Source organism: Equus caballus, chromosome 6 (assembly GCF_041296265.1).
Source record: "Equus caballus isolate H_3958 breed thoroughbred chromosome 6, TB-T2T, whole genome shotgun sequence".
Lineage (NCBI taxonomy): Eukaryota > Metazoa > Chordata > Mammalia > Perissodactyla > Equidae > Equus > Equus caballus.
The window spans coordinates 47,209,936-47,237,767 of record NC_091689.1 but is presented as its reverse complement, the minus strand read 5'-3'; the positions used below and the strand labels follow the sequence as shown (position 1 = coordinate 47,237,767).

The 27,832-nt window shown below is 46.3% G+C and overlaps 1 protein-coding gene and 1 long non-coding RNA gene across 8 annotated transcripts in view; one reads left to right on the top strand and one right to left on the bottom strand.

Moving 5' to 3' along the window:
• Positions 1–15: 15 nt before the first annotated feature.
• CD4 (CD4 molecule) lies at positions 16–27,679 on the bottom strand. 4 transcript variants are annotated; one of them, XM_070270903.1, is made up of 11 exons: positions 27,541–27,675; positions 23,226–23,329; positions 22,272–22,376; positions 21,980–22,144; positions 6,181–6,339; positions 5,491–5,733; positions 4,055–4,390; positions 3,076–3,285; positions 2,354–2,478; positions 1,942–2,009; positions 16–1,591 (listed from the first exon to the last, which is right to left on the bottom strand). In XM_070270903.1, exons 3-11 carry the CDS (start codon positions 22,318–22,320, stop codon positions 1,561–1,563), a joined length of 1,386 nt encoding a protein of 461 aa, XP_070127004.1. In that variant the 5' UTR covers positions 22,321–22,376; positions 23,226–23,329; positions 27,541–27,675; the 3' UTR covers positions 16–1,560. The 4 variants fall into 4 exon arrangements, with proteins under 4 accessions (XP_070127004.1, XP_005610940.1, XP_070127005.1 ...); XM_005610883.4 differs by lacking the exon at positions 23,226–23,329 and having other exon boundaries at positions 27,541–27,679; XM_070270904.1 differs by lacking the exon at positions 2,354–2,478.
• The window catches only part of LOC111773911 (uncharacterized), a 31,400-nt gene continuing 5,063 nt past the window's right edge, over positions 1,496–27,832 (top strand). For 2 of the 4 annotated variants that reach the window (XR_011439960.1, XR_011439961.1), the window contains exons 1-5: positions 1,496–2,247; positions 4,042–4,320; positions 18,698–18,805; positions 19,189–19,449; positions 20,223–20,318. This is a non-coding gene — a long non-coding RNA (uncharacterized lncRNA). Of the gene's footprint in view, positions 2,248–4,041; positions 4,321–18,697; positions 18,806–19,188; positions 19,450–20,222; positions 20,680–27,185; positions 27,666–27,832 lie in introns of those variants that run through there. The other 2 variants (XR_011439959.1, XR_002808623.2) reach the window with 2 other exon arrangements.

The window sequence follows — 27,832 nt, the reverse complement described above, 5'->3', positions numbered from 1 at the left end:
GTGAAGAACATCTCCTTTATAGTAAGTTTGTTGTATTTTTCTGTCAGCTCAGGGGGCAGGGGTGGGGCGGGGGCAGGAATACAAAGCAAGCAGTGGGGGGCCCTGGCAGCAATGGGCTGTTCTTCCTGGAAGAGGCAATCTGGAAAGAAAGGAAGCCTGAAAGGGGTCAGGACAGCGGGAGGTGGTGAGAAAGGAAAGGAAGGAGAGGCAGAGGAGGTTGGGATCCTGAGAGAAATGGACCAAGAGAAGGAGGAAGAATACTTGTCACCCCAAGTTCCTGTGTCCTGAATGGTGTTGGGGAGAGATGGAGGAGGGTGCAGGGCGAGGGCACTGAGGCCCAGCACTATCACCTTTCAGAGGAGGGTCCCTCACAGTTTCACTTTCAAGCCAGCTCCCTACCCTCTCCCCCACCTTCCGGAAGCTCACCTTCCAGAAGGTTCTGCTCAGGGTGAGTGGCAGGTCACTGGGCACTCCCTCCCACAGGGCCTTACTCCCAGCCTGTGCTCTGATTAGGAGAACTGAAGGCTGTGTCCTCTGATAAGATTCTGCCCCCAGGAGGTGATGAAGGAGGGATCTTAGGCAGGGAGGCCCTCCCCCGTGTTCCTGAACTCTCTGAGGCAGGCCCTGCCTGTGGTGGTGTGCTCCTGTGAATCCAAAGGTACACCCTGGGCATCTATGACTAGCCAGCAGAGGTCTCTGTGGTGTTTGTCCCTGTGCTCAAGAAATAGCAGTAGAATTAGGGGGCAAGAGACATGGGCTAGTCCTGACTCTGGTGCTTACTAGCTGTGGGACCTTGGGCACATCTTACCTTCCCAGTTCCATTTCTGGTCTACAAACTGGAGATACTAATCTTGGGCTTGTCATTACCAGCCTTGTTGGATTTGCATAAGGTTCAAATAGACAAAGGATGTGAAACTGGTTTATAAACTGAGAGAGTCTGCTTGGGTGATAAGGAACTGCGTCTGTGCACAAGTTTGGGCTGTGTACGTGGGTGCGTGTCCAGGGGTGCCTGTTTGTGCACAGGGCGGGGTGTGAGTCTGTAGCCCAGCCCACACAGGGTGAGAAGCAGGCCAAACGGAGCAGTGGAGGCTGGCAGTCAGGAGCCTTTGGATCTGGGTCTGTCCTCGACTGGCTATTCCTCGACTGGCTATTGTGATCTTGGGCTGGTCCCTGCCCTCTCTGATTCCAGGGTCCTCTCCCTTAAAATGACAGTCCTACATGTCATGTTGACATGTGCTACATGCTTCAGAGGCCCAGCCTCACCCTCCAGGCCAGGCAGGGCTGGTCCCACATGCTCCCCTGGGATCCAAGCGGGCAGTGACGGAGAGAGCTGAGAGGAAATAATCAAAGAAGGGCTAGGGCTTGAGTGAAGAGGAAATGGGAAGAGATGGTGTGAGTAAGCCTCTGGAAAAGGAACACGGATGGCCAACTGTGAACAAGGAGAACAGGAGATGGCCAGAGGCACTGGGATCTGCTACATCTGTCTGGTTCACAGGTCCAGGAAACGCAAGGAAGACGGCTGGAGAGGCTGCAAGTGGGGAGCGCCCCCTGGCCAGTGCCTCAAATGAGGTTACCTGTCTTCTGGAACCGGCTGGAGGAAGACAGAACAAGAGGAACAAGTCTACTTCTCCCCAGTTCCTTTGCATTCTAGGACTCCGAGACCTCACTCTTTTCTTCCAGGGCAGTGACAGCCTCTGGGCCACAGCTACAGTGCCACATCCAGAAATATCCCAGGCCTGCTGCCCCTTCACCTCTGCCCTCCACCTTCTGCCTGCTTCCTATCTGCCCAGCCACCCATTTTCACCTTTCCGCCACTCCACCACTGCCATTTAGCCTCTATCTCCTCACCTCCATCCACCTCCCTCCTCATCCCCTCCCCTCCTCTTTCCTCCCCTCTTCCCCTCCTGCCCTCCTCGTCCCTCTCTCCCCCCAGCTCCTTACTGGTGGCACTGGCAGGTCTTCTTCTCACTGAGGAGTCTCTTGATCTGAGACATCCGCTCTGCCTGGCGCTGTCCAGGAAGAAGGAAGGGAGTCATGAGGGTCCCAGGCCTCCAGAAGGGAGGTGCCCCTTGGAGAGGGGACAGGGAAAAGCTGGGAGAGGAAAGCAGTGACTGTGGCTGAGGCCATCTGTCCCAGAATTAACTCTCTGCTCCTCCCTGTCTCTCCCTCCGCTTGGGCTCTGGGACAGGGCCCAGTCTGCAGCTGAGGGAACTCCGTGGTGGGCAGAGAGAGCCAGAGCAGAAGCAGGTAGGTCACATATACCAGATGCCCTTGTTGCGGTACAGGCCTCAGGTCCTGTACAGCCCTAGAGTCCTGGGGACGGGGTGAGGGGGGTCTGGGGAGGCTCACTCACCCTGCGGTGCCAGCACTTAACACAGCAGAAGATGAAGAACCCAGTGAAAAGCAGGAGGCCTGCGACACCCCCCAGCACGGCGGCCAGGAGCTTTGGCGAGGCTTGGGGGAACGATGTGGCCAAAACTGCATGAGAGAGAGGGGTGTTCATTTCCCTGCCCTCCATCAGGGCACAGGGCACCCTGGAGGGCTGGCGGAGACCCTGCTGCCCAGCCATGCTTGGGACTGAGCCTTGGGCTGGGAGAAGGGGGCAGGGTGTACAGGACTCTCACAGGCCACCAGGGCTGAAGGGGAAAAGCTGGGAAAGGGGTTTTAAGGTTTAGAGCCTACAGGGTACTCTGGGGAGCTAGAAGCAGGGGTCCAGCCTGAATGAGTACGTGCATGCGTGCGTGTATGTGTGTGTGTGTGTGTGTGTGTGTGTGTGTGTCTGGGTTTGGAGAGTAGCCAGGGAAAGGGGCTCTTAGTCAGGTGGGCCCCATTCCTGGGCTGTAGACCTTAGGGAAGTGGGAACTTAGAGGACCACAGGTGGGAACCTAGAACCTGGGACCACACCCCACTTCACCTCATCACCCCCGTGTGTCCAGGCACCATACGTATAAACCACCCATCTCAGAGAAATTGGGAGGCTGGGACTCTGGGTGGTCTCCGCCTACCCCAGGAAGGTCCCATGGCTGAGGAGGAAGGTGATTGGGGTTAGGTCATGGGATCTGGATCTTCACTCACCCTCGATCTTGGATTCCAGCAGGACTTTGCCATTGTCACTCAGTAGACACTGCCATGTCCCCGTCTCAGGGTCCGGCACCTTTACCAGCTTCTGCGAATTTGAAACCTTTGCAGTCTGGTCAGTCTGGTTCTCCAGCTTCAGGCTCAGCATCAGCTTGGGGGAGGAGGGTCCCAGCACCTGGCAGGTCACATCATTCTGGGACCTAGTCACTGCAAGGGGACAAGAGCCTGAGGCTGGGAGCCTGGGCCTCTGTGTTCTCAGCACCTCCAGGCTCTAAGGGAATTCAGTAGAACAATCAAAATGATATTTTTCATGGGCACCCCTCTTTTAGCCTCTTAGAGCACATTTTCATGCAATTAAAATAGAGAAAACATAGCTTTTAAGGCCCAAGGCTATGGGATTTGAATCCCAGGCCCAGTGCTTACTAGCTGTGTATTCCTGAGCGAGTTACTTAACAACCTGAGCCCCAGACAATAGTTAAATGCACAAATACCTGTAAAGCTCTTGAATGGGGCCTGGCATGTCCTAAGCATCAAGTATGAGCCATTATTATTTGTGGAGTTGTTATGATGATTCAGGAGATAAAGAAGTGAGGAACTCCATGTGGAGCCTGACATCACCATCACCACTATCCCACTAAGGGCAGGTTTTGTTACCCTCAGGAGGGGAAGGCAGACCTGCAGAGGCAGGGGCTCAGGCAGGGTCCTAGAGGGCTGGGCAGAGGCAGAATTAGAACTCTGGTTCTCAGTGCCTGCCCTTTGGGGATTCTCAGTGGAGCCGCTGGCTCAGGGATGTCAGGGAAGGACATGTAGATTCCAGCCTCAGTTCAAAGCCAGCCCCCAAACCAGAGGGCCCTCCATAAGCTCGATCAGGCAACCAGGGCCAAGGCAACCCTTGGGGGGCCTGCCCTGGAGGAAGCCCTGGGCCAGGCCCCTCCACCTCCTGCCCCTGTCCTCCCCTTCTAGCCTAGCTCCTCACATCTCATCACCACGAGGTTCACTTCCTGTTGCAACTCGCCCTTGGCAAGAAATAGTCTCAGCTTTCCAGAACCGGCATGCTTAGGCAGAGCCTGGAGCAGCTTGAAGCGGAGCGGGAGCATCTCCTCCACCTGGAGCTTGAGGTGTGAGGAAACACCTGTCACAGACACCTTCCTGTTGTCCGAGGAGAAGGAGATCCATTTCTGCTGGGAGGAAGCCCCCTCTGCCTGCCACTGCAGCTCCCCGCTCAGGTTTTCGTCTGCGAAGGTAAGCGGGAAGGAGAACTCCGCCTGTGTCCCCTCTTTCGCATAGACTGTGCGAGAGACTTTCTGGAAAGCTGGAGGTGGGAAGGGAGACAACCTGGGTCAGAAGGAGATAGGAAAATGAGGGTGGACGGGGAGGGGTAGGTGTGTGGGGGAGGCAGCAAAGAGATGGAAGGTGACCAGGTGAGTCCAGACCCCTAGGTTGCCATTCTGGCCCTTAGATCCCCATCTACCTCTCCAATCTTCTCTCTCATCTCTCCTCCCCCGCATGTTCCCACGGCAGTGCCCCCTCCCCATGGAAGCCCTCCTAGAACAGCCCAGCCACAGGGGAGCCTCTCCTCCTCAGGACCCCTGGAGCACAGAAGGCATTTGTCCCACACTACTTATGCGCATAATTTATCACCCTTCACAACATAGAGCAAATACTTAAAACAGGCTGACTCTGTGCCAGGCACTGTTGTCAGTGCGTTATGTAAATTAATTCTCCCCATAACACTACAAGGTAGGAACTACTATCCCAGTGAGCATCATCCCCATTTTACAGGTGCAGAAACCAGGGCACAGAGAGGTTCAGTAACTTGCCCAAGGCCAAACGGTTAAGTCAGCCAGGATTTAAATCAGAGTCCATGCACTTGACCACCACACTACCCTACTCATGTCACATAAGCATCGGAGGACAGGGTCTGGGATGGGACCTGAATCCTGGGCTCTTGGATTCCCCCATAGAGCCTAGCTCAGGATTTTAAAGGTGCAGTGTCGAATTCCTCAGGGCTGGCTTGCTGGTGTTCGTGCATTCACTGACTAGGTGGGAGTGGGGAGCTGAGGCAACAAAGAAAACAGGTGTCCTCGATGCTCCGCCTTTGGGGGCTCCTCCAGGGGTCTCTGGGGCCCTTCACCTCCTTACAGCCCCTATCCCTCCTTCCTCCGTGCCCACCACCCTGAGGGGCCCTTACATTCCTTCCTTCACATCCACCACCCTGAGGAGGGGCTGTTACTCAGCACCCTGAAGAAGTGAGGCCCAGCGGATCTGTCAGGACAGACTTCAGCTCTAAGGGGGCCTCAGCTTCCCTCCCTCCCCCAGCACCAGACCCAGGAGCAGAGCAGAGAGAACAGAAAGAGGGCCTGTCGGCCGCTGAGGCAGGGAGAGACTGCAGGGGAGAGGAGCTCCTCCTACCCAGCACCAAGATGTTTATGTTGAACACCAGTGTCTTCTGGTCCTTGGAGACGGTGCACGTCCAGGTGCCACTGTCCTGCAACCCCAGCTTGAGCAGGAAGCGGCTCCCCTGAGTCGTGTTTTGATGCCTGGGACCCTTCCATTGCACAGAAGGGTTACTACCAGAGGGGCTCTCCAAGGTCAGGGTCAAGTTCTGCCCCAGCAGCAGGCGGATGCTGCTGTGGGTGTGGGAGTTGGCAGTCACTGTGGAGGGAACAGGCCACCTGTGTCACACATACCCTATCCTCAAGGAGAAGGGAAGAAGCGGGGCAACCAAAAGTCTCTTTATTACCCCTGTCCCAACATCTCCCTTCCTGCCAACACCCAGCTGCCCACCCCCAGTCCAAAGCAGGGTTCCCCTCTCCCCTCCTCTTCCTCGTCTCCCCCTCCCCTCCTCCTCCTCTCTTCTCTTGTCTCTCTGCCTCCTTCCTCTGGCCCCAGCCCTTCTCTCTCCCCTCTCTAGGTCTCTTCCTCTCCCCGTGCCTGACCCAAGGCCTGAGGAGGCTTTGAGGAGATGTGGTGGCGAGTCTGATCTGTCTCTGGACAGTTGCAGTACCACCAGCTCAAGCCCTGGTTTGGGTGCAGGGATGGGAGTCAGGGAGAAAGGGAGACTGGCTGGAGGCATGCTCATCCCAGGTCTGCCCCACTCACATCTGAACACCAGCAATTCCACCTCTGTCTTCTTGTCCTCCACTTCACAGATGTAAGTCCCTGAGTCTGTTATTTCAAGATACTTGATGATCAGAGGAAAGGACCCTTGGTCCCACAGGGTCGTTTTTGATTCAATGCGATCTTTCAGCTTGGTGTTACCTAGGAGTAGAAGCCAGATGGAGGAGGTTGAGGTACCCTGGAGATGTGACACCCCTGATGAGGGCAGTGCCCCCAGCTCTTCTAATCTGAGTTGCTAATTTCCTGCAGAATCTGCCCCTCATCCTAATCAGAAAACCCCAGACTGGCGAGGAGGTCCCATCACATTCATTTACCTGGCCAGGACAACGTCTAACTAATCCAAAATAAAATAATATTCCTATTTAGAGAGCACCAACTCAGACGTGCCAAATACTGTACATGCAACATCTCAAGTAATCTTCACAACATTTGCAAGAAATAGATGTCTTGCTTATTGCAGATAAGGAAACTGAGGCTCAGAGAGATTAAGTAGTTGCCCAAACTCTTACTTACATATTGTCGGCAGAAACATAAACCAGCACAATATCTTTGGAAGGTAGTTTGCAGTATCTACCAGAATTACAAATGCACATATAAAAGTAAATGTCCACCCAAGAAAGAAAAGGCTAAATAAATGATAGTTCACCCATTCAATGGAGTGCTGTATGGGAAGAATGAGGAAGCACTTTATATATGAGATCGAATAATATCTAAGAAACATCATTAACTGAATAAAGCAAGAAATTAAACAGGCTACCATTTGTTTAAAAAGGAGGGGGAAATTTATCTATCATCTATCTATCTATCATCTATTGCCTTGCATATGAAAAAATATCTCTAGAAGTAAACAGAAGGAAATGGTAACATTGGTTGCCTCTGGGGAGAGGGCGCGGATACCCATGAGACAGGTGTGGGATGCGGCTTTTCACTATATACCTTTTTCTACCTTTTGAATTTTGACTCCAGTAAGTGGTGGAGCCAGGATTAAAACTCAGGTCTGGGGCCGGCCTGGTGGCGCAGCGGTAAAGTGCGTAGATTCTGCTTTGACGGCCCACGGTTTGCCATTTCGGATCCCAGGTGCAAACATGGCACCACTTGGCAAGCCATGCTGTGGTAGGCATCCCACATATAAAGTAGAGGAGGATGGGCACGGATGTTAGCTCAGGGCCAGTCTTCCTCAGGAAAAAGAGGAGGATTGACAGTAGTTAGCTCAGGGCTAATCTTCCTCAAAAAAACAAACAAACAAAACTCAGGCCTGTTGGGTACACTGTGCAGTACTGCCTCGGGAAGCTTCCTCTGGCATGGATATGTGATCTCCTCCAGTCTCCTCTTTTAATATCTAACAAACTTCACCAAGAGGAAGTTCTTCTCTTTAGCTAACCTTTTTCTGGGTATAGCAGCAGCTCCAGAATTCCTGTAGAGGCGAGCTTTAGAAGATCAAGGTACACAGCAAGCACACAGTTTTTTACTTAGAATGCATATTTGGAGGGATGGGGTGAAGGTGGCTGAGATAAAGCCCCAGCCTCACACCCCTGGGCACCACCTCTGCCTCCCTGAGCAGTCCCGGGCCCTTTCTCTAGGTGCGGGAGGTTGGATGTCTTGTCAGCCCTGCAGTCTCCCTTCTCTCCTCTTCCAGACCTCATATCCCCTTCCCCACTGCTCAGGCTCATCCTCTTCTGGAGGCCTTTGCTTTATCTGAATATCTTGCCATCACCTCAAACTCACCTGATTCCAAATGAAATGTATCAACCTTTCCCTAAACGAGCTCTTCCTCCTTACTTCCTTTTTCCTTTTTCTGGGCCCCATCCTGGCCCACTTGTCCGGGCTGTCCCATACTTTGTAGAAGTGATTGCAAGGTGGCAAGAAAGGGCTAAGAGTGTGGGTGAGTCTGGGATAAATTCATGGAGGAGACCAGTATTGAACCAAGCCTTAAAAGAGTGGACTTAAAGGCAGTGGACCAGAGGAATGGGAGCCACGAAGACATCCAGGAAGGGAGAAAAGCTCCAGGGAAGCAGTACAGGAACCACATCAAAGCAGTGAGGAAACCACTTGGGTGTGGAGGTTTCCATCTGGGAAGCTGTGGGAAGACATGCTGGGGGATGAATGTTCAGCGGAAGCTTCTAGGCTTAGTCTAATGGACTAGGGAGTGACATGTGCAAAGCATTGCTTTGGAAGTCAGTGCTGCAGCAGGTGGAAAAGAAATGAAAGTAGGAGAGACCAGTAGCAGAGAGAATTGCCAGGAATCTTCCACTGTAATCCAGGTGAGAGGTATGTGGCCTTGGCTGATGAAGGTGGCATTTCCATGGGAACGAAGAAGATGAAACAAAACTACTTCCAAAGGAAGGGATGGCCAAACCAGGGGTTGAAGCAGAGAAAGAAATTTGACTCTGTGGTTCAGAAATTGGAGGAGTCCGGAGAGTGATACTGCCCTTGTCAGAGCTCAGGAAGTTGGGAAGGGGAACTGTCTGGAGGAAAATCAGATCACAGAAGCAGAACGAAAGCATTGACACAAGAGACCTAAGAATTTTTAGAAAGGAGCATATTGTTTCAATCTCACAGGCAATCAAAGAAATGCAAATTAAAATAACAATGATGTTCAACTATTAAATCAGAAAAAAAAGTTTTAAATCCTACTACTCAGTGCTGGCAAGGGTGCTAGGGAGCGAGGCACACAGTGACATTAACTAGACTTTGTGTAAATGGACAGGACCTTTCTGGAAGCAGTGTTGCAGTATATGCCAACTATTTTTAAAAGTTCATATCCTTAATTTATTTCTAGAACTTTATCCTTAAAATAATAACTTAAAAATGCAAACCAAAATGTAGATATAAAAATAATAATTATAGTGTTGTTAATAGGGTACAATGTTAGACAAAAGGATAATGTCTGTCTATTAGTGTATGCTAATTTGGTGGGATATCAGGTTGGCATAAAAATATTTATACGTAATTCTTAATGAAATGAAAAATATTCATAATATATACTTTTTAAGTCACGTCAAGGTAATCTTTATTTTTTAGGTTACAAAAATTATACGGATGCAACACTTCCCTTTTCCCTTGCCCACCCTTCCAATACTACTGTAAACAGTTTGGGGTGGAGTCCTCCAAGGTTTTTTCTTTGCTCATGCAAACATATATTCACATACATTGAATTTTTTAATTAAAATGGGATTATATTACATATATAGCTTACTCTTTCCACTTAACAAAATATGCTTGACATCCTTCTAAGCATCTGTATGTGGAGCTTCTTCATTCTTTTTTTCATTTTGTTTAGAAATTATGAAAGCTAATCATTTTATTCTGGTGATTTTTTTAAATTAAATATTTTGTTTTGAGATAACTGCAGATTCACATGCAATCGTAAGAAATAATACAGAGAGATCTCACGTACCCTTGACCCAGGTCATCCCAACTGCAATAGCTTACAAAACTATCTACACTATCACGACCAGGATATTGGCATTGATACAATTAAGATACAGAACATTTCCAGCACCATAAAGATGTGGCCCTTTTCTAGCCACACCCTCCTCCTTCCCAAACCTTTCTCCTCCTTAACTCCTGGCAATCACTAATCTGTTCTCCATTTTTATAATTTGTGATTTCAAGGATGTTACATAAATGGAATTATACAGTATGTTTCCTTTTAGGATTGGCTTTTTTTCACCCAGCATAATTCTCTGGAGATTCATCCAGGTTGTTGTATAACTATACATGGTTCATACTTTTTTACTTCCCAAAAGTATTCCATGATATAGATATGACCATTCACCCATTAAAGGACATCTGAATTGTTTCTAGTTGTTCGTTATTACAAATAAAGCTACTATAAACGTTTGTGTACGGATTTTTGTGTGAACGTAAGTCTTCATTTTTCTGGGATAAATGCCTAGGAGTGCAATTGCTGGGTTGTTGCATGTTTAGTTTTTAAAGAAACTGCCAAACTGTTCTCCAGGGTGGCTGTACCATTTTACACTCCTTCCAACAATGTAAGAGTAAACCAGTTTCTCTGCATCCTCACCAGCATTTGGTGTTGTCACTGTTTTTTATTCTGGCCATTCTGATAGGTGAGTAGTGATATCTCATTATGGTTTTAATTTGCATTTCCCTAATGACTAATGATGTTGAACACATTTTCATGTACTTATTTGCCATCTTTATATTCTCTTTGGTGAAATATCTGTTTGTGTCTTTTGCCCATTTTCTGATTGAATTGTTTGTTTTTTGGTATTGAGTTTTGACAGTTGTTTACATATTCTAGATTCTAGTCCTTTGTTAGATATATAATATAGTTTGCATATATTTTCTCACACTCTATAAATTTTTTCCTCTTCTTCTTTTTTTTTTTTTAAAGATTTTATTTTTCCTTTTTCTCCCCAAAGGCCCCTGGTATATAGTTGTATATTTTTAGTTGTGGGTTCTTCTAGTTGTGGCATGTGGGACGCGGCCTCAGCATGGCCTGACAAGTGGTACCATGTCCGCGCCCAGGATCCGAACCAGTGAAGCCCTGGGCCGCTGAAGTGGAGCTCGTGAACTTAACCACTCGGCCACGGAGCCGGCCCGTCCTCTTCTTAATAGAGTCTTTTGCAGAGCAAAAGTTTTTAATTTTGATGAAGATCAGTTCATCCATTTTTCCTTTTATGGATCATGTTTTTGGTGTCAAGTGTAAAAACTCTTTGCCTACTGTAAATCCTGAAGATCTCCCATGTAATACAATTGTATATTTTACACTTACGTTCATAGTCCATTTTGAGTTAATTTTAAAGTAAGGTGTGAGAATTAGGTCAAGGGTTTGTTGTTGTTCATTTTGTTGTTTTTAACCTATGGATGTCCAATTACTCCAGCACCGTTTATTGAAAAGCCTATCTTTCCTTCATGGAATTGCTTTTGTACTTTTGTAAAAACAATCAGTTGGGCATATTTATGTGGGTCTGTTTCTGGGTTCCCTGTTTTGCTCCATTGGTCCATGTGTCTATCCCCCGCTAATACCACACAGTCTTGATTACTCTAGCTATGTAATAAGTCTTGAAAGGAGACAGACTGATTTCTCCTACTTTCTTTTTTCAAAATTGTTTTAGCTTTCTATATAAATTTTAGAATAACCTTGTCTATATCTACAAAAAAATCTTGTCGAAACTTTGATAGAAATTATGTTAAACCTGTATCAATTTGGGGAGAAATGACATCTTTACTATATTGAGATTTCCAATCCATGAACATGGCCTCTTCATTTATTTAGATCTCCTTTGACTTCTTTCATCAGCATTGTGTAGTTTTTAGCATACAAATCCTATGCATGTTTGTTAGATTTACTTAAGTATTTCTCTTTCTTCTTTTAGCAATTGTAAATGGCATTGTATTTTTTTTAAGATTTATTTTTTTCTTTTTCTCCCAAAGCCCCCCAGTACATAGTTATATATTCTTAGTTTGGGTCCTTCTAGCCATGGGATATGGGACGCCACCCCAGCATGGCCTGATGAGCAGTGCCATGTCCATGCCCAGGACCCAAACTGGTGAAACCCTGGGCTGCCGCAGCGGAGCACATGAACTTAACCTCTCAGCCACGGGGCTGGCCCCAGCATTGTATTTTTAATTTCTGTGTATGTATGTTCATTGCTAGTATGTAGAAATACCATAGATTTTTGTATGTTTATCTTATATTCTGCAACCTTACTGAACTCACTTATTAGTTCTAAGAGTTTTTTTTTTAAAATAGATTCCTTGAGATTTTCTACATAAATGATCATGACATCTGCAGATAGGAACAGTTTTATTTCTTCCTTTCCAATCAGTATTCCTTTTATTTCCTTTTTTTTTTTAATTTATTGCACTGGCTAGGAATTGCTGCACTATGTTGAATAAAAGTAGTAAGAGCACGGGGCTGGCCCTGTGGCCGAGTAATCAAGTTTGCCGCTCTGCTTTGGCAGCCTAGGGTTTCGCTGGTTTGGATCCAGGGTGCAGACATGGCACCGCTCATCAAGCCATGCTGAGGTGGTGACTCACATAGCATAACCAGAAGGACCTACATAGAATATACAACTATGTACTGGGGGGCTTTGGGGACAAGAAGCAAAAAAAAGATTGGCAACAGATGTTAGCTCAGGTGTTAATCTTTAAAACAAATTTTTTTCAATTAAATTAAATTTAATTTAAAAACAAAAGTAGTAAGAGCAGACATCTTTGCCCTGTTCCTAATCTTAGGGGGAAAGTATTCAGTTTTTCACCATTAAGTATAGTGTTACTTATAGTTTTTTTGAGATGTTTTTTAAATTTTCACTCAGTTCAATGTATTTTTTTAATTTCTCTTGAGACTTCTTCTTTGACCCATGGAATACTTAAAAGTTGTTGAGTTTCCAAGTATTTGGAGATTTTTACTGTTATAGTTATGTTATTAATTTCTGATTTGATTCCATGTAGTCAAAGAACATACTCTGTATGATTTCAATTATTTTAAATTTGCTCAGGTTTGTTTCATGGCTCAAGATTTAGACTGTCTTGGGGGCTGGCCCCATGGCCCAGTGGTTAAGTTTGTGCGCTCCGCTGCAGTGGCCCAGGGTTTCGCCAGTTCGAATCCTGGGCGTGGACATGGCACTGCTCATCAGGCCATGCTGAGGCGGCATCCCACATGCCACAACTAGAAGGACTCACTACTAAAAATACACGACTATGTACCAGGGGGCTTTGGGGAGAAAAAGGAAAAATAAAATCTTTAAAAAAAGAAAAAGATTTAGACTGTCTTTGTATATGTTCTGTGGACATTTGAAAAGGATGTGTATTCTCCTGTTGTTGGGTGCAGTATTCTATAAATATCAATTGCATCCTGTTAGTTGACGGTGTTGTTGGGCTCCTCTATATCCTTACTGATTTTCTATGTAGTTCTTCTGTCGATTGTTGGAAGAAGGGTGTTGAAACCTCCAACTATCAACATGGGATTATTTATTTCTCCTGTTAGTTTTGTCAGTTTTTCCTTCACATATTTTGTGGATTTGTTGTTTGGTGCATACACATTTAGGATTATTGTGTCTTCTTGAGAGATTGACATTTTCATCATTATGTAATGTCCTTCTCTGACTCTGGTAGTTTTCTTTGCTCCAACATTGGCTTTATCTGATCTTAATATATCCACTACTGCTTTTCTTTGATTAATCCTTGTCATTAATGTCTATCATCCTTTTCTTCATCATTTTCCTTTCAACCTGACTGTATCATTACATTTGAAGTGAGTTTCTTGTAGACAGCATATTATTGAGTTATGCTTTTTTTTTTTTTGAAGATTTTATTTTTTTCCTTTTTCTCCCCAAAGCCCCCCAGTACATAGTTGTATATTCTTCGTTGTGGGTCCTTTTAGTTGTGGTATGTGGGACGCTGCCTCAGCGTGGTTTGATGGGCAGTGTCATGTCCGTGCCCAGGATTCGAACCAACGAAACACTGGGCCACCTGCAGCGGAGCGCGCGAACTTAACCACTCGGCCACAGTGCCAGCCCCTGAGTTATACTTTTTAATCTACTCTATCAATCTCTGTGTTTTTGTGTTTTTTTTTGAGGAAGATTAGCCCTGAGCTAACATCTATGCCCATCTTTCTCTACTTTATATGTGGGACACCTGCCACAGCATGGCTTGACAAGCAGTGTGTAGGTCTACATCAGGGATCCCTGGGCTGCTGAAGTGGAACGTGCAAACTTAACTGCTGCACCACCAGGCCAGCCCCCCAATCTCTATTTTTTTATTGGTGTATTAGACCATTTATAATTAATGTAATTATTGATATGTTAGGGCTTAAGTTTGCCATTTTATTTTTGCTTTCTGCTTGTTCTGTTTTCTTTTTCCTATCTTTCTGTGGGTTACTTGAGCATCTTTTTGTAACACACTTTTAAAGAATAGTTTTAGATTTACAGAAAAATTGTGAAAATAGTACAGAGTTTCCATATACCTCATACTAAAGTTCCCCTATTATTAACATTAGTGTGGAACATTCATTACAGTTAATAAGCTAGTATTGATACATTATTATTAACTAAAGTCCATATTTTATTCATATTCCCTTAGTTTTTATCTAATGTCCTTTTTCCATCCCAGGATCCCATCTAGAATACTATATTACATTTAGTTGTCATGTCTCCTTAGGCTCCTCTTGGCTGTGACAATTTCTCAGACGTTCCTTGTTTTTGAAGACATTGACAGTTTTGAGGAGTGTTGGTCAGGTATTTTGTAAAATATCCCTCTATTGGGATTTGTCTCTTGTTTTTCTCTTGAATAGACTGGGTTTATGGGTTTGGGGGAGGAAGATCACAGAGGTAAAGTGCCATTTTCATTACATATCAAGGGTACATTCTATCAACATGACTTATGACTGTTGATATTGACCTTGACCACCTGACTGAAGTAGTGTTTTTCAGGTTTCTCCACTGTATTCTTTTTTTTCTTCTTCTTCTTTTTTCTCACCAAAGCCCCCCAATACACAGTTGCGTATTGTAGTTGTGAATGCCTCTGGTTGTGCTATGTGGGATGCCGCCTCAACATGGCCTGATGAGTGGCGCTGTGTCCATGCCCAGGATCCAAACTGGCAAAACTCTGGGCCACCGAAGCAGAGTGTGTGAAGTTAACCACTTGGCCATGGGGCCGGCCCCTGTAAAGTTATTCTTGCCCCTCTTTCCATACTGAACTCTTTGGAAGTTAATAACTATGCATAGCCCACACTTAAGGAGTAAAGAGTTCTGCTCCACCTCTTTGAGGGCAGATTATCTACATAAATTAATTGGAATTCTTCTATATGGAAGATTTGTCATTTTCTCCTCATTTATTTATTTATTCAATCAGTTATTTATATTAGTATGGACTCATAGATATTTACTTATACTTTGGGATGTAAACATTTTTTAATGTGTTGTAGAATCCATTTTAATTTATCTATGGTGGTTTTGAGTGTATCTCTTCGTATTTTTTTAGTGATTACTCTAGGTATTACATTATATGCATATATAACCTATCATAGTCTACTTGTATTATCATTTACCTTACCTCCCTTTACATCCCTTTACCCTCCCCGTTTCTCATATAATCATTTTAAATATTTTCCTCTACATACCTTTAGAATCACACAGATAATGTTATAATTTTGCTTTAACTGTCAAACATAATTTAGAAAACTTAAGAGAAAAAGGAAAGCCTAATGTATTTATCCATGTGTTTGCTTAGTTTGTTCTTTCTTCCTTCCTAATATTCTAAGATCCTTCTTTTATTATTTCCTTTCTGTTTAAAGAACTTCCTTGAGCCATTCTTTTAGGGCAACAAATTCTTAGTTTTCTTTCATCTGAGAATGTCTTGACTTCTTCTTCATTCCTGAAGGATATTTTCTCTGGGTATAGGATCTGGGTTTATAGTTCTTTTCTTTCACATCACTCCTTCAGGCCTGAGTGGTTTCTGATGAGAAATCTGCTGTCATTCACATTGTCACTCTATAGGTAAGGTGTCATTTTTCTCGGGTTGTTTTGAAGATTTTTTCTTTGTTTTTAGTTTTCGGAAGTTTAATTATGACGTGTCTTAATGTGGATTTCTTGAGGTTTATCCTACTTAAGATTTGCTCATCTTTTTGAATTTATGGATTAACATCTGTTGCCAAATTCGGGAAATTTTCTGCCCTTATTTTTTGAAGTATTTTTTGGCCCCATTTTCCTTTTCCTCTCTTTCTAGGACTCCATTGACACAAATATTAGATCTTATGTTACAGTCCCACAGGTCCCTATGGCTTTATTCCTTTTTTTCCAGTCTACTTTATCTCTGTTGTTAAAATTGTATAATTTTTATTGTTCTATCTTGCAGTCCACTGACTCTTTCCTCTGTCCCCTCCATTTTGCTGTTGGGCCTATCCATTCATCTTTGTTTTTTGGTTATCGCATTTTTCAGTTCTAAAATTTCCATTTGGTTCTTTTTTATTATGTCTTCTATTTCTTTGCTAAGACTTTCTACTTTTTCATTTGTTTCAAGCATGTTTGCAATTGCTTGTTGAAGGATTTATTATTATGGCTGCTTAAAAATCTGGGTCAGAGAATGCTACCATCTCTTTCATCTCAGTGTGGGCACCTATTGATTCTTTTTTTCATCCATGAGATCTTCTGGGTTCTTGGTATCGTGAGAGATTTTTGAGTGGGACTTGGATATTTGAGTATTATTGTTATGAGATTCTGGATCTTATTTATTTATTTTTTGAGGAAGATTAGCCCTGAGCTAATATCTGCCGTCAATCCTCCTCTTTTTGCTGAGGAAGACTGACCCTGAACTGACATCTGTGCCCATCTTCCTCTCCTTTATATGGAGGACGCCTGCCACAGCATGGCTTGACAAGTGGTGCGTAGGTCCACACCTGGGATCTGAACTGGCAAACCCTGGGCCGCCAAAGTGGAACGTGCGAATTTAATCGCTATGCCACTGGGCCAGCCCCTTTGGATCTTATTTACACCTTCTGTTTTAACTGGCTTTCTTTGACACAGCTCTGTCAAAGGAAGGCGGCAGTGCCACCTTATTACTACCAAGTGGAGGCAGAAATCTAAGTTCGCCTCTCATCCTGCATTGCCACTAGAGGGGGATGCTCCTCACTACTGCGGGGCAGGAGTGAACATTCCAGCTCCCCACGTGGTCTCCGTGGACCCTGCAGTGGAGGTGGTCTTGTTATTGTTGGATGATGGTGACAGCCCTGGCTCTCCACTCTGACACCACCCCAGCAGGGAGGGGTGCCTCATGACTGCCGGATGGGAATGGAAGTTCAGGCTCCTCTTATGGTCTCCACTGACATTGCAGGGTGTTGAGGAACCCTGCCACTGGCTGGTGCAGATTTACATCCCAGCTCTCTACTTTGCATTCCCTAATACCATCCCAGCAGGGGTATTGGGGCACCTCCTTACAGCCTCAGTGGACTATGGACTGAATTGTGTCCCCCCTAAATTCATATGTCGAAGCCCTCACACTCAGTGTGATGGTGTTTGGAGATGGGGCCTTTGGGAGGCACTTAGCTTTACATGAGGTCATGAGGATGGGGACCTCTTGATGGATTAGTGCCCTTATAAGAAGAGACACCAGAGAGCTTGCTTGCTTTCTCTCTCTCCATCATGTGAGGACACAGCAAGGAGGCAGCCATCTGCAGGCCAAGAAAAGAGGCCTCTCCAGACCCCGACCATGCTGGCACCCTGATCTTGGACTTCCAGCCTCCAGAACTGTCAGAAAATAAATTCCTGTTGTTTGAACCACCCCGCCTACGGCATTTTGTTATAGCAGCCCAAGCAGACTAACGCATCTGTCTACTCCATTTTCCTGAAAGCCCTCATCCTTTTCATTACATGCATAATTTCCCACAGTTGTACTGTATTTCAGCTCTTTCCTCACTGATGGATATTCCGATTGAACCCTATTCTTTCATATTATGAACAATGCTTATAACAACATCCTTGCATAGACGTCATGAAAAATTCACTTTTTTATTTCTGTCTAATAGATTTTCCAGAATAGCTATTACTAGGTAAAAGGATTTTAGAATTTTGTATTTATTAAACATTGCCAGACTACTTTTAAAAATTAGTCTAATAATTGTCTCATCATGATATAATGCTATGAAGGGGTAGGCTAAAAGGTATGATATTATCTATGTAAATAATAAATATTATATTTTCCACAGTAAACAAAGATTGGCAGGAAATAAGTCAAATGTTAATAGAGGATATCTCTGAGGGGTGGCAGTGTGCATGCATTTGACTTTCTTCCTTGTTCTTTTCTGGATTTGCCAAATATTCTGTTATGAGCAAGTATTACTTTCAAATGTGGAGAAAAAACAGTAACATTAATAATATTTGTATAAAAGAAGTAACATATTGGAAGGTGCAAATTAGTATAGTCAAATCTTATTATAGCAGATGCCATTTCAGCAAAATTTGTCTAACAAAAAGATATCTAAAGATCAAACAGACCTGGCCCACCAATTTCGCTTCTAGGAATTTATCTTACAAAGACATTTGCCCATGCGTCCAAAGAGACAAAGTTTGATTCACTGCAGAATTGTTTGTGATCGCAATAAACTGAAAACCACCTAAATCTCCAACAATATGGGATTAGTCAAATAAATTGTGCTATAATTATACAAAGGAGCTGCACAGTCCCTGGAGAGAAAGGAGGTAGAAATATACAGAGAGAGGTAGATACATAGATATATAAGTATAGATATATATAGATACACATATATGAATATAGAACAATCTTCAAAATATCTGTCTCATTTTTAAAAAAGGCAAGGTTAGAAGAAGGTGTATTGCTATGGTATGCTTCTATCTCAAGTTCTTGTTTGTTTTGATATGTGATGAATATATGTATATGATGAATTTACCATTTTATGTAAGAAAAGAGGGGACTGGGATTCCTCAAAAAATTAAGAATAGAACTGTCACCTAGGGAAGTCCCTAAAACATTTTCCATGTCTAATACTTTGTTTTTAAGTTGTACTTGCTTACAGGAACCAAGGCAGAACGTTGCCAGATGGCCGAACCACAGAACCGGTCCAAACCAGAAAGGTCCAAGATGGCGATGGGGTGCCATATACAAAAGGAAACGTGTGCACAAGGTACTGTATGCAAGAAGGGAAGACCTGCACATGCCCCAAATGCCACTGCCCTGAGCGATGGATGACATGGAGACCCCTCCCTTTCACATCTTGTAAGAATCCTGCTCACCTTCCCTTTGGGGAGAAGGTGTTTTAGAGCATGAGTTCTGCCTCCTCCATTCATTGATCGATGAATAAAGTTTCTACTCTGCTATTCCAAACCCAGTCTCATTCTACTGGTGCGAGTGGCTCCAGGCAAAAAGGTCCACTTGCAGGTCACGGGTCCTTAAGGCTCCATAAGAGAATTACCATATGATCTGGCTATTCCACTGCTGGGTGTTTATGTAAAGAACATGAAAACACGAACATGTAAACATATATGCACCCTTATATGTTCACTGCAGCATTATTTACAATAGCCAAGACTTGGAAAGAACCTAAGTGCCCATCGATGGACAAAAGGATAAAGAAGATGTGGTATATATACACAATGGAACACTACTCAGCCATCAAAAAAGATGAAATCTTGCCATTTGCAACAACATGGATGGACCTTGAGGGTATTATGCTAAGTGAAATAAGTCAGACAAAGTCAGATACTTTATGACCTCACTCATAAGTAGAAGATAAAAACAACAGCAACAACCAAACACATAGATACAGAGGTGAGATTGGTAGCTACCAGAAGGGAAGAGGGGAGGGAGGAGGGGGAAAGAGGTGACTGGGCACATGTGTACAGTGATGGACAGTAATTAGTCTTTGGGCGGTGACCATGATGTAGTCTACACAGAAATCGAAATATAATGATGTACACCTGATATTTACATAATGTTATAAACCAATGTTACCTCAACAAATAAATAAATAAAAAGAAAAGAGGAGACTGTATCCACATGTGCTTCTACATGCGTAGTTCATCTCTTGAAGGAAGCACAGAAACTGATTAACACAGTTGCCTCTGGGGAAGGGAACTGAGGAACTAGGGATCAGGAGTTGGGGGGAGAGTTATTGTCACTGTATAGCATCTGCACGGTTTTAAATTTTTACCAAGTACCTGTATGACTTTTTCAAATTATTTTTACTTTAAAATTAATAAAAATAAAGTCCCAGCTGAAACTCTTGCTTCTTTCAAGAAATTTAGCAGAATAAAATTCTAGGACAAGGAAACCACTTGCAGAGTTTGTGGGACCGGCTGTCCTGAGCTCTGCTCCAGGGTGTAGATTAGCTACTGGGTCCAGGGGGGATGCGTAGGGGCCTCGGGAAGCAGCTCTCTGAAGGAGGAGAGAACACGGGCAAAGGGCAGTTAGCCTGGTTAATGGGCTGACATCTGCTTGTTTTTATCAGAAAGAAATCAGGAATTGGGGGTTTTGTTAATTTTAGGGAATGGCTTTGGGTCAATAATGATCCAGCCCACTATCCCCCTTTTCTTCATGTGCAGACCTGAGGAGTGGACACAGCTGTCTGAATTGTGACCCTGGGAACCCAGCAAGAACCTCATGCCAGAGAGGGTGGAATTCTTTTCCACTGGATCCAGGTAGGAAACCGAGACATCCGTTTCCAACAGAGATGATTTCCTGTGCACTGTGGCGGGTTCAGGTTTGCCTGCCCTAGGATGATTTTCCATAGGAGAGCTTAGGCCTGAGAGTTCAAGGACCAAAGCTCTAGGACCAGCTCTGCATCCATCTGGGCACGAAAGCCTGGGGCAGGGACTTCCTCTCCTGGGCTGCAGCTTCCTCCCTAGTCAAAGCAGAGTCTTGGACTCCAGCCAGATATCCCAGACTTCAACCATTCACGTACCTTGTACACGATTTTGGCCAAATCTGCCTGTCCTATTCATGTAACATCTTTAAATGGATTCATTTTGTCAAATTAAATAAATTTATTTTAAAAGGAAACTTTATATCACTATAATAAACAGAAAGCCAGTATCACTTGTCTCAAACAGAAGGCAACTGTAAAAAAAAAAAACTAAAAAAACCCACTAAAAATAATGTTATTATATTTATTACTTAAAACTAACACGAGCTCACCAATTAATCTTAATAGCACAAAAAGAGTGATAGACATTACATGGCTCCTGATGGGATGAAATTGGTAGTACAAAACACCATCTGTTGGGGCCGGCCCCGTGGCCGAGTGGTTAAGTTTGCGCGCTCCGCTTCGGCGGCCCAGGGTTTCACCAGTTTGAATCCTGGGCGCAGACATGGCACTGCTCATCAAGCCATGCTGAGGTGGTGTCCCACATGCCACATCGGGAGGCACCCACAACTAAAAATATACAGTTATGTCCCGGAGAGCTTTGGGGAGAAAAGGGAAAAATAGAATCTTAAAAAAAAAAATTGTTGAATATTAGAGGCCATACACAAAAGAAAGAAGAATTATTTAAAGAAGAGCATGAGGGGGGCGGGCCAGGTGGCGCAGCGGTTAAGTGCTCACGTTCTGCTTCTCAGCGGCCCAGGGTTCATCAGTTTGGATCCCGAGTGCGGACATGGCACCACTTGGCACACCATGCTGTGGTAGGCGTCCCACATATAAAGTAGAGGAAGATGGGCACTGATGTTAGCTCAGGGCCAGGCTTTAGAGGAAGATGGGCACTGATGTTAGCTCAGGGCCAGGCTTCCTCAGCTAAAAAAAGAGGAGGACTGGCAGTAGTTAGCTCAGGGCTAATCTTCCTCAAAAAAAAAAAAGGTAAGAGCATGAGGGATACGTATGTATGGTGATAGATAAAAACTAGACTATTGATGGTGAACACAATGCAGTCTATAAAGAAACTGATAGATAATAATGTCCACCTGAAATTACACAATGTTATAAGCCAATATGACCTCAATAAAATAATTTTAAAAATAAAAATAAATAATAAAGAAGAGCATGAGGGCAAACCTCACATGGAAAAAAAAAAATCTCCTTTATTGCAAAATACGTTCCTAAGAAGCATTGAGATCTTAGTTTTTTTCACTTTAAAAACTAGAAAAAAATCATCCTGTTGCTTTCAACGGAAGTAAACGAAGTATCATCACGGATCTACAGCAGTAATATTTGTGAAATTATGGCTTTTATAGGACAATTACTTTTCTAATACTCATTAAAATAAGTCATGAATATTAAAATATTGAAATTATAATAGACCACCAAAAGCCATTCCCTGGGCCAGCAGCAGTTGGGGCAGGAAAACCGGGAGCAGGGCTGCCATACCTTTAACCCACCAGGTGCGCTGACCTCCCAGAATCTTGACCTCGGAAGGATACTTCCAGTTGAAGAACACATTCTTCTTCTGGGAACCTTGGCAGGGCAGCTCCACTGTCTCTCCTGCCTTCCCCAGCACCACTTCTCTTCCCTGAGTGACTGCTGGAAGCAGCGCTGGGTGGAAAAGAAGGGGGTCAGGCCTCAAGGCTGCCCCGCCTCCGCCCCATCCCCCACCTCTGTATTTCCCAGTCAGCCCCTCCTCCCAGCCCATCTGTGCCGGACCTCAAGCCTGAGCACTCACCTAGTTGTAGCAGCAGGAGCAGGTGCCCAAAAGAGGTTCCCCTGTCCATCGTGGCCTTGCTGAAGCAGGGGGGAACCTGAGCCTCCCCCACAGGAAGGGCAGGGCCTGAGAGAGATACTAGTCATTAGTCAGCAGGCGTCTTCTGGGCAAGGGGCACACGGGGATGGTACGCAGTCTCTCCCTTCAGGACCCACACAGCCAAGCCAGGGACCTGGACACCATACTTCTAAGCAGACACTCGCAGGCACATGCCACACAAGGCTGTGCCCAGGCCAGGGTGGGTTCTCTGCAAATTGGGATCAGAAAAAGCTTCATGGAGAAGGTGGCAAATTGATGGGGACTGACACCAGGGAGCCAGTCAGGTCATGAAAAGTCCTTGAATGCCATGCCGGGATGCCAGGACTTGACCCTGGGCACCAGGGAGCCGTAAAGAATTTTATGTAGATAGGGCCAGCCCGGTGGCACAGTGGTTAAGTGCGCGCGTTCGGCTTTGACGGCCCGGGGTTCGCCGGTTCGGATCCCTGGTGCGGACATGGCGCTGCTTGGCAAGCCATGCTGTGGTAGGCGTCCCATATATAACGTAGAGGAAGATGGGCATGGATGTTAGCTCAGGGCCAGTCTTCCTCAGCAAAAAGAGGAGGATTGGCAGCAGTTAGCTCAGGGCTAATCTTCCTCAAAAAAAAAAAAATTTATATAGAGAAGGACATGATTAATTTGCAAAATGGATCCCTTGAACTGCTTCATGGAAGATGAGTTGGAGGAGGCCAAGCTCAGGAAGCAGGATTGCAACAATCCTGGTGAGAGAAGGTGAGGCCTGAACTCAGAGAGTGGCTGTGGGAATGAGGAAAAAGAGACTGACTTGAGGGACAGTTCTGAGGTAAAATTCCCCAGCCTGGGGCCTGATAGAGTGTGAGGGGGAGGGAGAGAAAGGGCAGAGGGTCATTCGGTGCTCACCGTCGTCGGACCAACCCCAGAAGGCCTCCGAGTGAGACAGGCAGAAAGATGCTGTTTGGGAGTTCAGATGAAGGAGCAGGAGCGGTTTCCGTGAGCTGGGAAGGCTGCGGGGGAGGGGGTGGCAGGAAGGCTCAGAATGAACCTTGAGGAATGGGCAGCATTAGGTTAGAGCAGAGATTCTCAAAGTGCGGTCCCAGATCAGCAGCAGCTGCGTCACCTGGGAACTTGTTACAAAGGCAAGTTCTCATGCGGGCAGTCCCAGACCTGCTGAATCAGAAACTGGGGGTGGGTCTAGCCTCTGTGTTTTCACAAACCTCCAGGTGACTGCCACACACTCAGGCTTGAAAACTGTGAGTTTGCTGGAAAGGAAAGGGGAGGGGCGTCCCACCCAGGCAGGCAAAGGTGCAGGGGTATGGAGGAGATTTGGGAGGGAGGAGAGGGCTCCTGGGGGGAGGCAGGGAGAGACGATGTGGGAAAGGCTTTGGGGGCTGATTGTGAATCTTGACGGGCAGGCTGGGAGCTAGGGTTTGCTGTGCAGGTGACTGGGAGCCACAGCTGAGTTTTGAGCAGAGATGTGACTGGTCTGTGTAGAGCTTTACTCCCTCTCTCCCCACTCCTTGCCCCTGCCCACTACAGATTCTGTCCCTTGGCCCCTTATCCACAGCTCAAACCCTCACTGGGTTCCAGAAATACCGCTCCTGCCCTTGCCCCTTCAGGACCCTACCTGCTGGTGCTAGTGTCTCTGTGCCTCAACATGCTGGTGGGTTCCCTTGACCCTGTCCACACCTCTGTGAATAACCCCCTTTCTGCAGTCTCTTGAACCATCAGAGGCAGGCTCTGTTTCCTGTTGGGCACTGATCCATCACAGAGCTCTAGCACTCAGACGGGTGCTGGAGGCTTGGTCCTCCTAATGAGGTTTGGGGAAAGATTAAAAAAAACAATTCCTTCCAGTTACCCCATCTGCCTGAAAGAGGAATTACTCAGGGCCTAACGCTTGATATAATTTTTTTTTAACCAGGGAAATTAGAAAAGAAGAAGTCAGTAAGGAGGCTTCCAGGAAAGGAGGGAGGGCGCTAGTCACAGATGAAGTTGTTTACAAGCAGCATGGGGTATGGAGGCATGGAGGCATGGAGGGGAAGTCTGGGTGAGAGAGTGGGGTAGGGGCACTCTTACATTTGAGAGTGGTTCCCACTGTCCTCCCATCCTAGACTCACTGTGTCCTTGGCGAGCAGAGAGTGAAGGAGTCTCCCCATGGGATATCCCTTCCCTGGGGTTCAGACTCAGCTTAGATGCCCAAGGAAGGCTAGGGACATTCCTGACCTTTCCCCAAATGGTGGCCACTTTCTCTTCCCTGCTCTGTCATCCTGGGGTAGTGCAGAGGCCACCTCCCCGTCTCCAGCTGCCTGCACCGCCCCAACCCACCCCAGGGCTCCGCTCAGTGGAGGAGGCTATGGGTTTCCAGCTGCTACTTCCTTTGGTGCTTTGGGCTTCCGCTACCGCCCCAAAGAGGTGGCCTTTGATTCCCACATCCTCAGCCTCCCCACAGGCACTTTGCCCCAGTACAGTGGCATCCTGTATATCACAGCACTCTGAGAGAGGCTGGGAGGGCTTGCCGGTCCCCCAGGTCCTGATATGTCTGCCTGTCTCCGTCTGCTTGTTTCTCTGCTCACATGGGTGCATTTCTGTATCTGGGCCTCCCACACTGATGCCTCCATCTTCAACTCCCTGCATCTGTGTCTCTCCTCCTCTACACCTCATATGCCAGGAGGCAATTCTGGCTCTCCTGGTCTCTCTTGGAATGCCCCTTCCCTTTTCTCCTTCTTCATCTCTCCTCTCTCCAGCTGCCGCTAAGCTCTAGCCCCTTCTCGCCCGCCCATAAACAAGTATCCAGGCCTCTGGCAGGAGTGCAGCTTTTCACAAGCTTTGATCTGAAGGGCGCCTGCAGAGCACAGCCTGGAGCTGAGGGGTGGATGCAAGGGAGATGGCTGCAGGGTGGACAAAGAGAAAAGGACAGATTCCTGGAAACACACAGAGGCCCAGAGGAAGGAAGAAGGTAGGAGAGACCCAGAGCAGCTCATTAAAGCAACAGCTACACTTCACACAATGCACGTCACACACAAAGCCCAGGGTAGTACAGAAAAGTAGAGGCAGAGGGAAAGAGATGAAAAAATTCTGAGAGGCAAGACACACGCACAGACCAAAGAGACAAAGAGAGACCAAGAGAGCGATGAGACCAAAATGGCAAGACACACCACACACTCTCTCAGAGCCCTTGAGGTTCCCGCTGCCTTCACCCTGGCCCCGGAGATGGGATGAGGAGCGAGGCTGAGGAGAGGAAGAGGGCACAGCCCCACCACAGCTACAGTCTGTGGTCCCACAGGCACTTTCATCTTCCCCTCATAGCCCCCAGTCAGCCCCCTCAAGCCCAGCTGCGGGACGTGCCCCCCACCACACACGCCCTCTTTACTGCTCACTGGCTTCCTACGAACTTCCTAGAGACCATGACCCCTCTAAGGGACCCTTGTGGTTCAGTGGCTGCAACCTCCACCATCCTCCCCTTTGCCTCAGACGCCCACATGGGGGGAGCCATGCCTCCCCCTTCTCCTATCCCCCGAAAGCTTCAGAACATAGCTCAACCTTAGAGCCTTACAAACCCAGGCCCTGTCTGCCCTCCCTCTCCCAGCACCCACCCTCATCGAAGTTATTTCATTCAACGTTTATTGAGTGTCTAAAATGAGCCAGGCCCTTGGTCTACCGAACTCCCCTCAGGGCCACCTCACCATTTTGGCCAGGATCACGGCCTAAAGCCCTGTGAGGCTTCAGACTAGAACCAGTCGGTGGGGGCAGTTTTTATTTTGAGGTAGACCTTTTTTACATAAATTCCCCAAATGGAAAGAGGGAAATCATCTCCTGAGGTGTCTCTAACCCTGGTCCTCCGAGAGCTCCTTCACCTCAGGTTAACAGGGCGGCCATTTTGTATGAGCCTACAGAATCTAACACAGCACAAGAAATTATTTGTCAAAACATGAGAGGCAGTGATCAAGTTCTACTCTCAACCTTGCACCCCTAAAAATTTGACCCACAAGAGCCAGACATTCAGAACAAGCTATCCCACCCAGAGCGAAATCTTTGGATTAGTGAGAGTGGGGCCTTTCTATTTTGAGGAATCAGACTGTACCCCAGGAGGCCCCTCTCCGAGAATACATCTACAAGGAAAGGCAGAGGACACCCGGGGAACAGGGTTGCAAGGCCGTGGAGGGCTTAAGAGGGGAAAGGACTGAGGGTGTGGAGGTGGGAGGCTGGAGTTGTTCAGGGCCACCCATCTAGAGGGGTATCACTTCCTGTGTCCCCTCTCCCCCCCAACAAGCCCGGCAGATGGGGGGGTCTGCAAATCCTTCTCTAACTCCCCTAGGCGCCCTTTCCAGAGCAGCTGAGGCACCTAAAACCAATCGTCTTAGAACGAATTTTTCTAATGACGTATTTACCTAAAAATATGTATCTATCACTTTTACAGCATTCCGTATGAAAGAGCTCAGTTTCAACCCTTTTTGAGGATTTTAGCTTTCCCATTTCATTAATCATTTTAAAGCTAAGTAAAGTGGAAGTGCCTTTAAAGATATTGTTCAAAAATCCTAAAAATGCACAAAAGTAGATAAAAAGAGTAAAAACACATGTAAACAGAAAAGATAGTTAACGGAGAGGCCTCATCAATCGTATGGTTTATGAAATGCAACCTGTATGATTTCTGAGTGACTTATTGGAAATAGCGTCATTGGGAAAGTTGATCTGAGGAGAATTGCCTCTAGACTAGATTCTATTTCTCTTTCTCTTTTCCTTGCTTTTATTTCCTCTTTTCATGTCTTTTTCATAGGCCTCCTTCCTCTTTCATACCATGTATTCTCTTTTTTTCCCCACCCTTCCTTCCCCTTTTTTCCTCTTTTCTCCTCTTCCTATCTTCAGCTCCTCCACTGCCCCATGACCAGTCGCCTTCCACTGCCTTTCCCAGCCCAAAGTGGCCTTGAGTCCCCGTTCCTTTTCCGATCTCACCGTCCGAGTCAACACCCCTCTGAGGAGCACGCTGTGCTCTGGGCGCTGAGCTGTGCACAGTGGGAATGCCAAGAGGAGTTTGGCACAGTCCCTGGCTTCTTGAAGCTCACAGTTCCAGTGGGACATAGCTGCTCACGAAATGCAAGAGAAGGTGGCCAGAGCAGCGGGCAGAGAACTGGGAATCCAGCACATTCTAGTGCATCTGCTGCCACGTCTCCTCCCCTTCCCAGACCCTCGGAAAGGAATGAAACTGAGTCATCCATCTTACCTCTGGGCCTGTGTCTTTCTTCTCCTCTGCTTCTCACACAGGTGTGCCTATGTGAGGTCTGGGAGCTCTGCAACCAGGAGCCCACTGGGGAGAGCACTTGTCACTTCTGCAGAGACGTGGTTAAATGAAGAGACAGGAAGCCCGGTAGTCAGGTTCCTCCACACCCCAGGCCTGGGCCAGCCCCCAACGTCACCATCTGGGGCTGGGGTCCCCACCCCCTGCCTCTCTGGGAAGACATCAAAGTGAAAATGCCAAAGTCAAGGGAAAAAATCAAGCAGAATCAGGCCGGAGC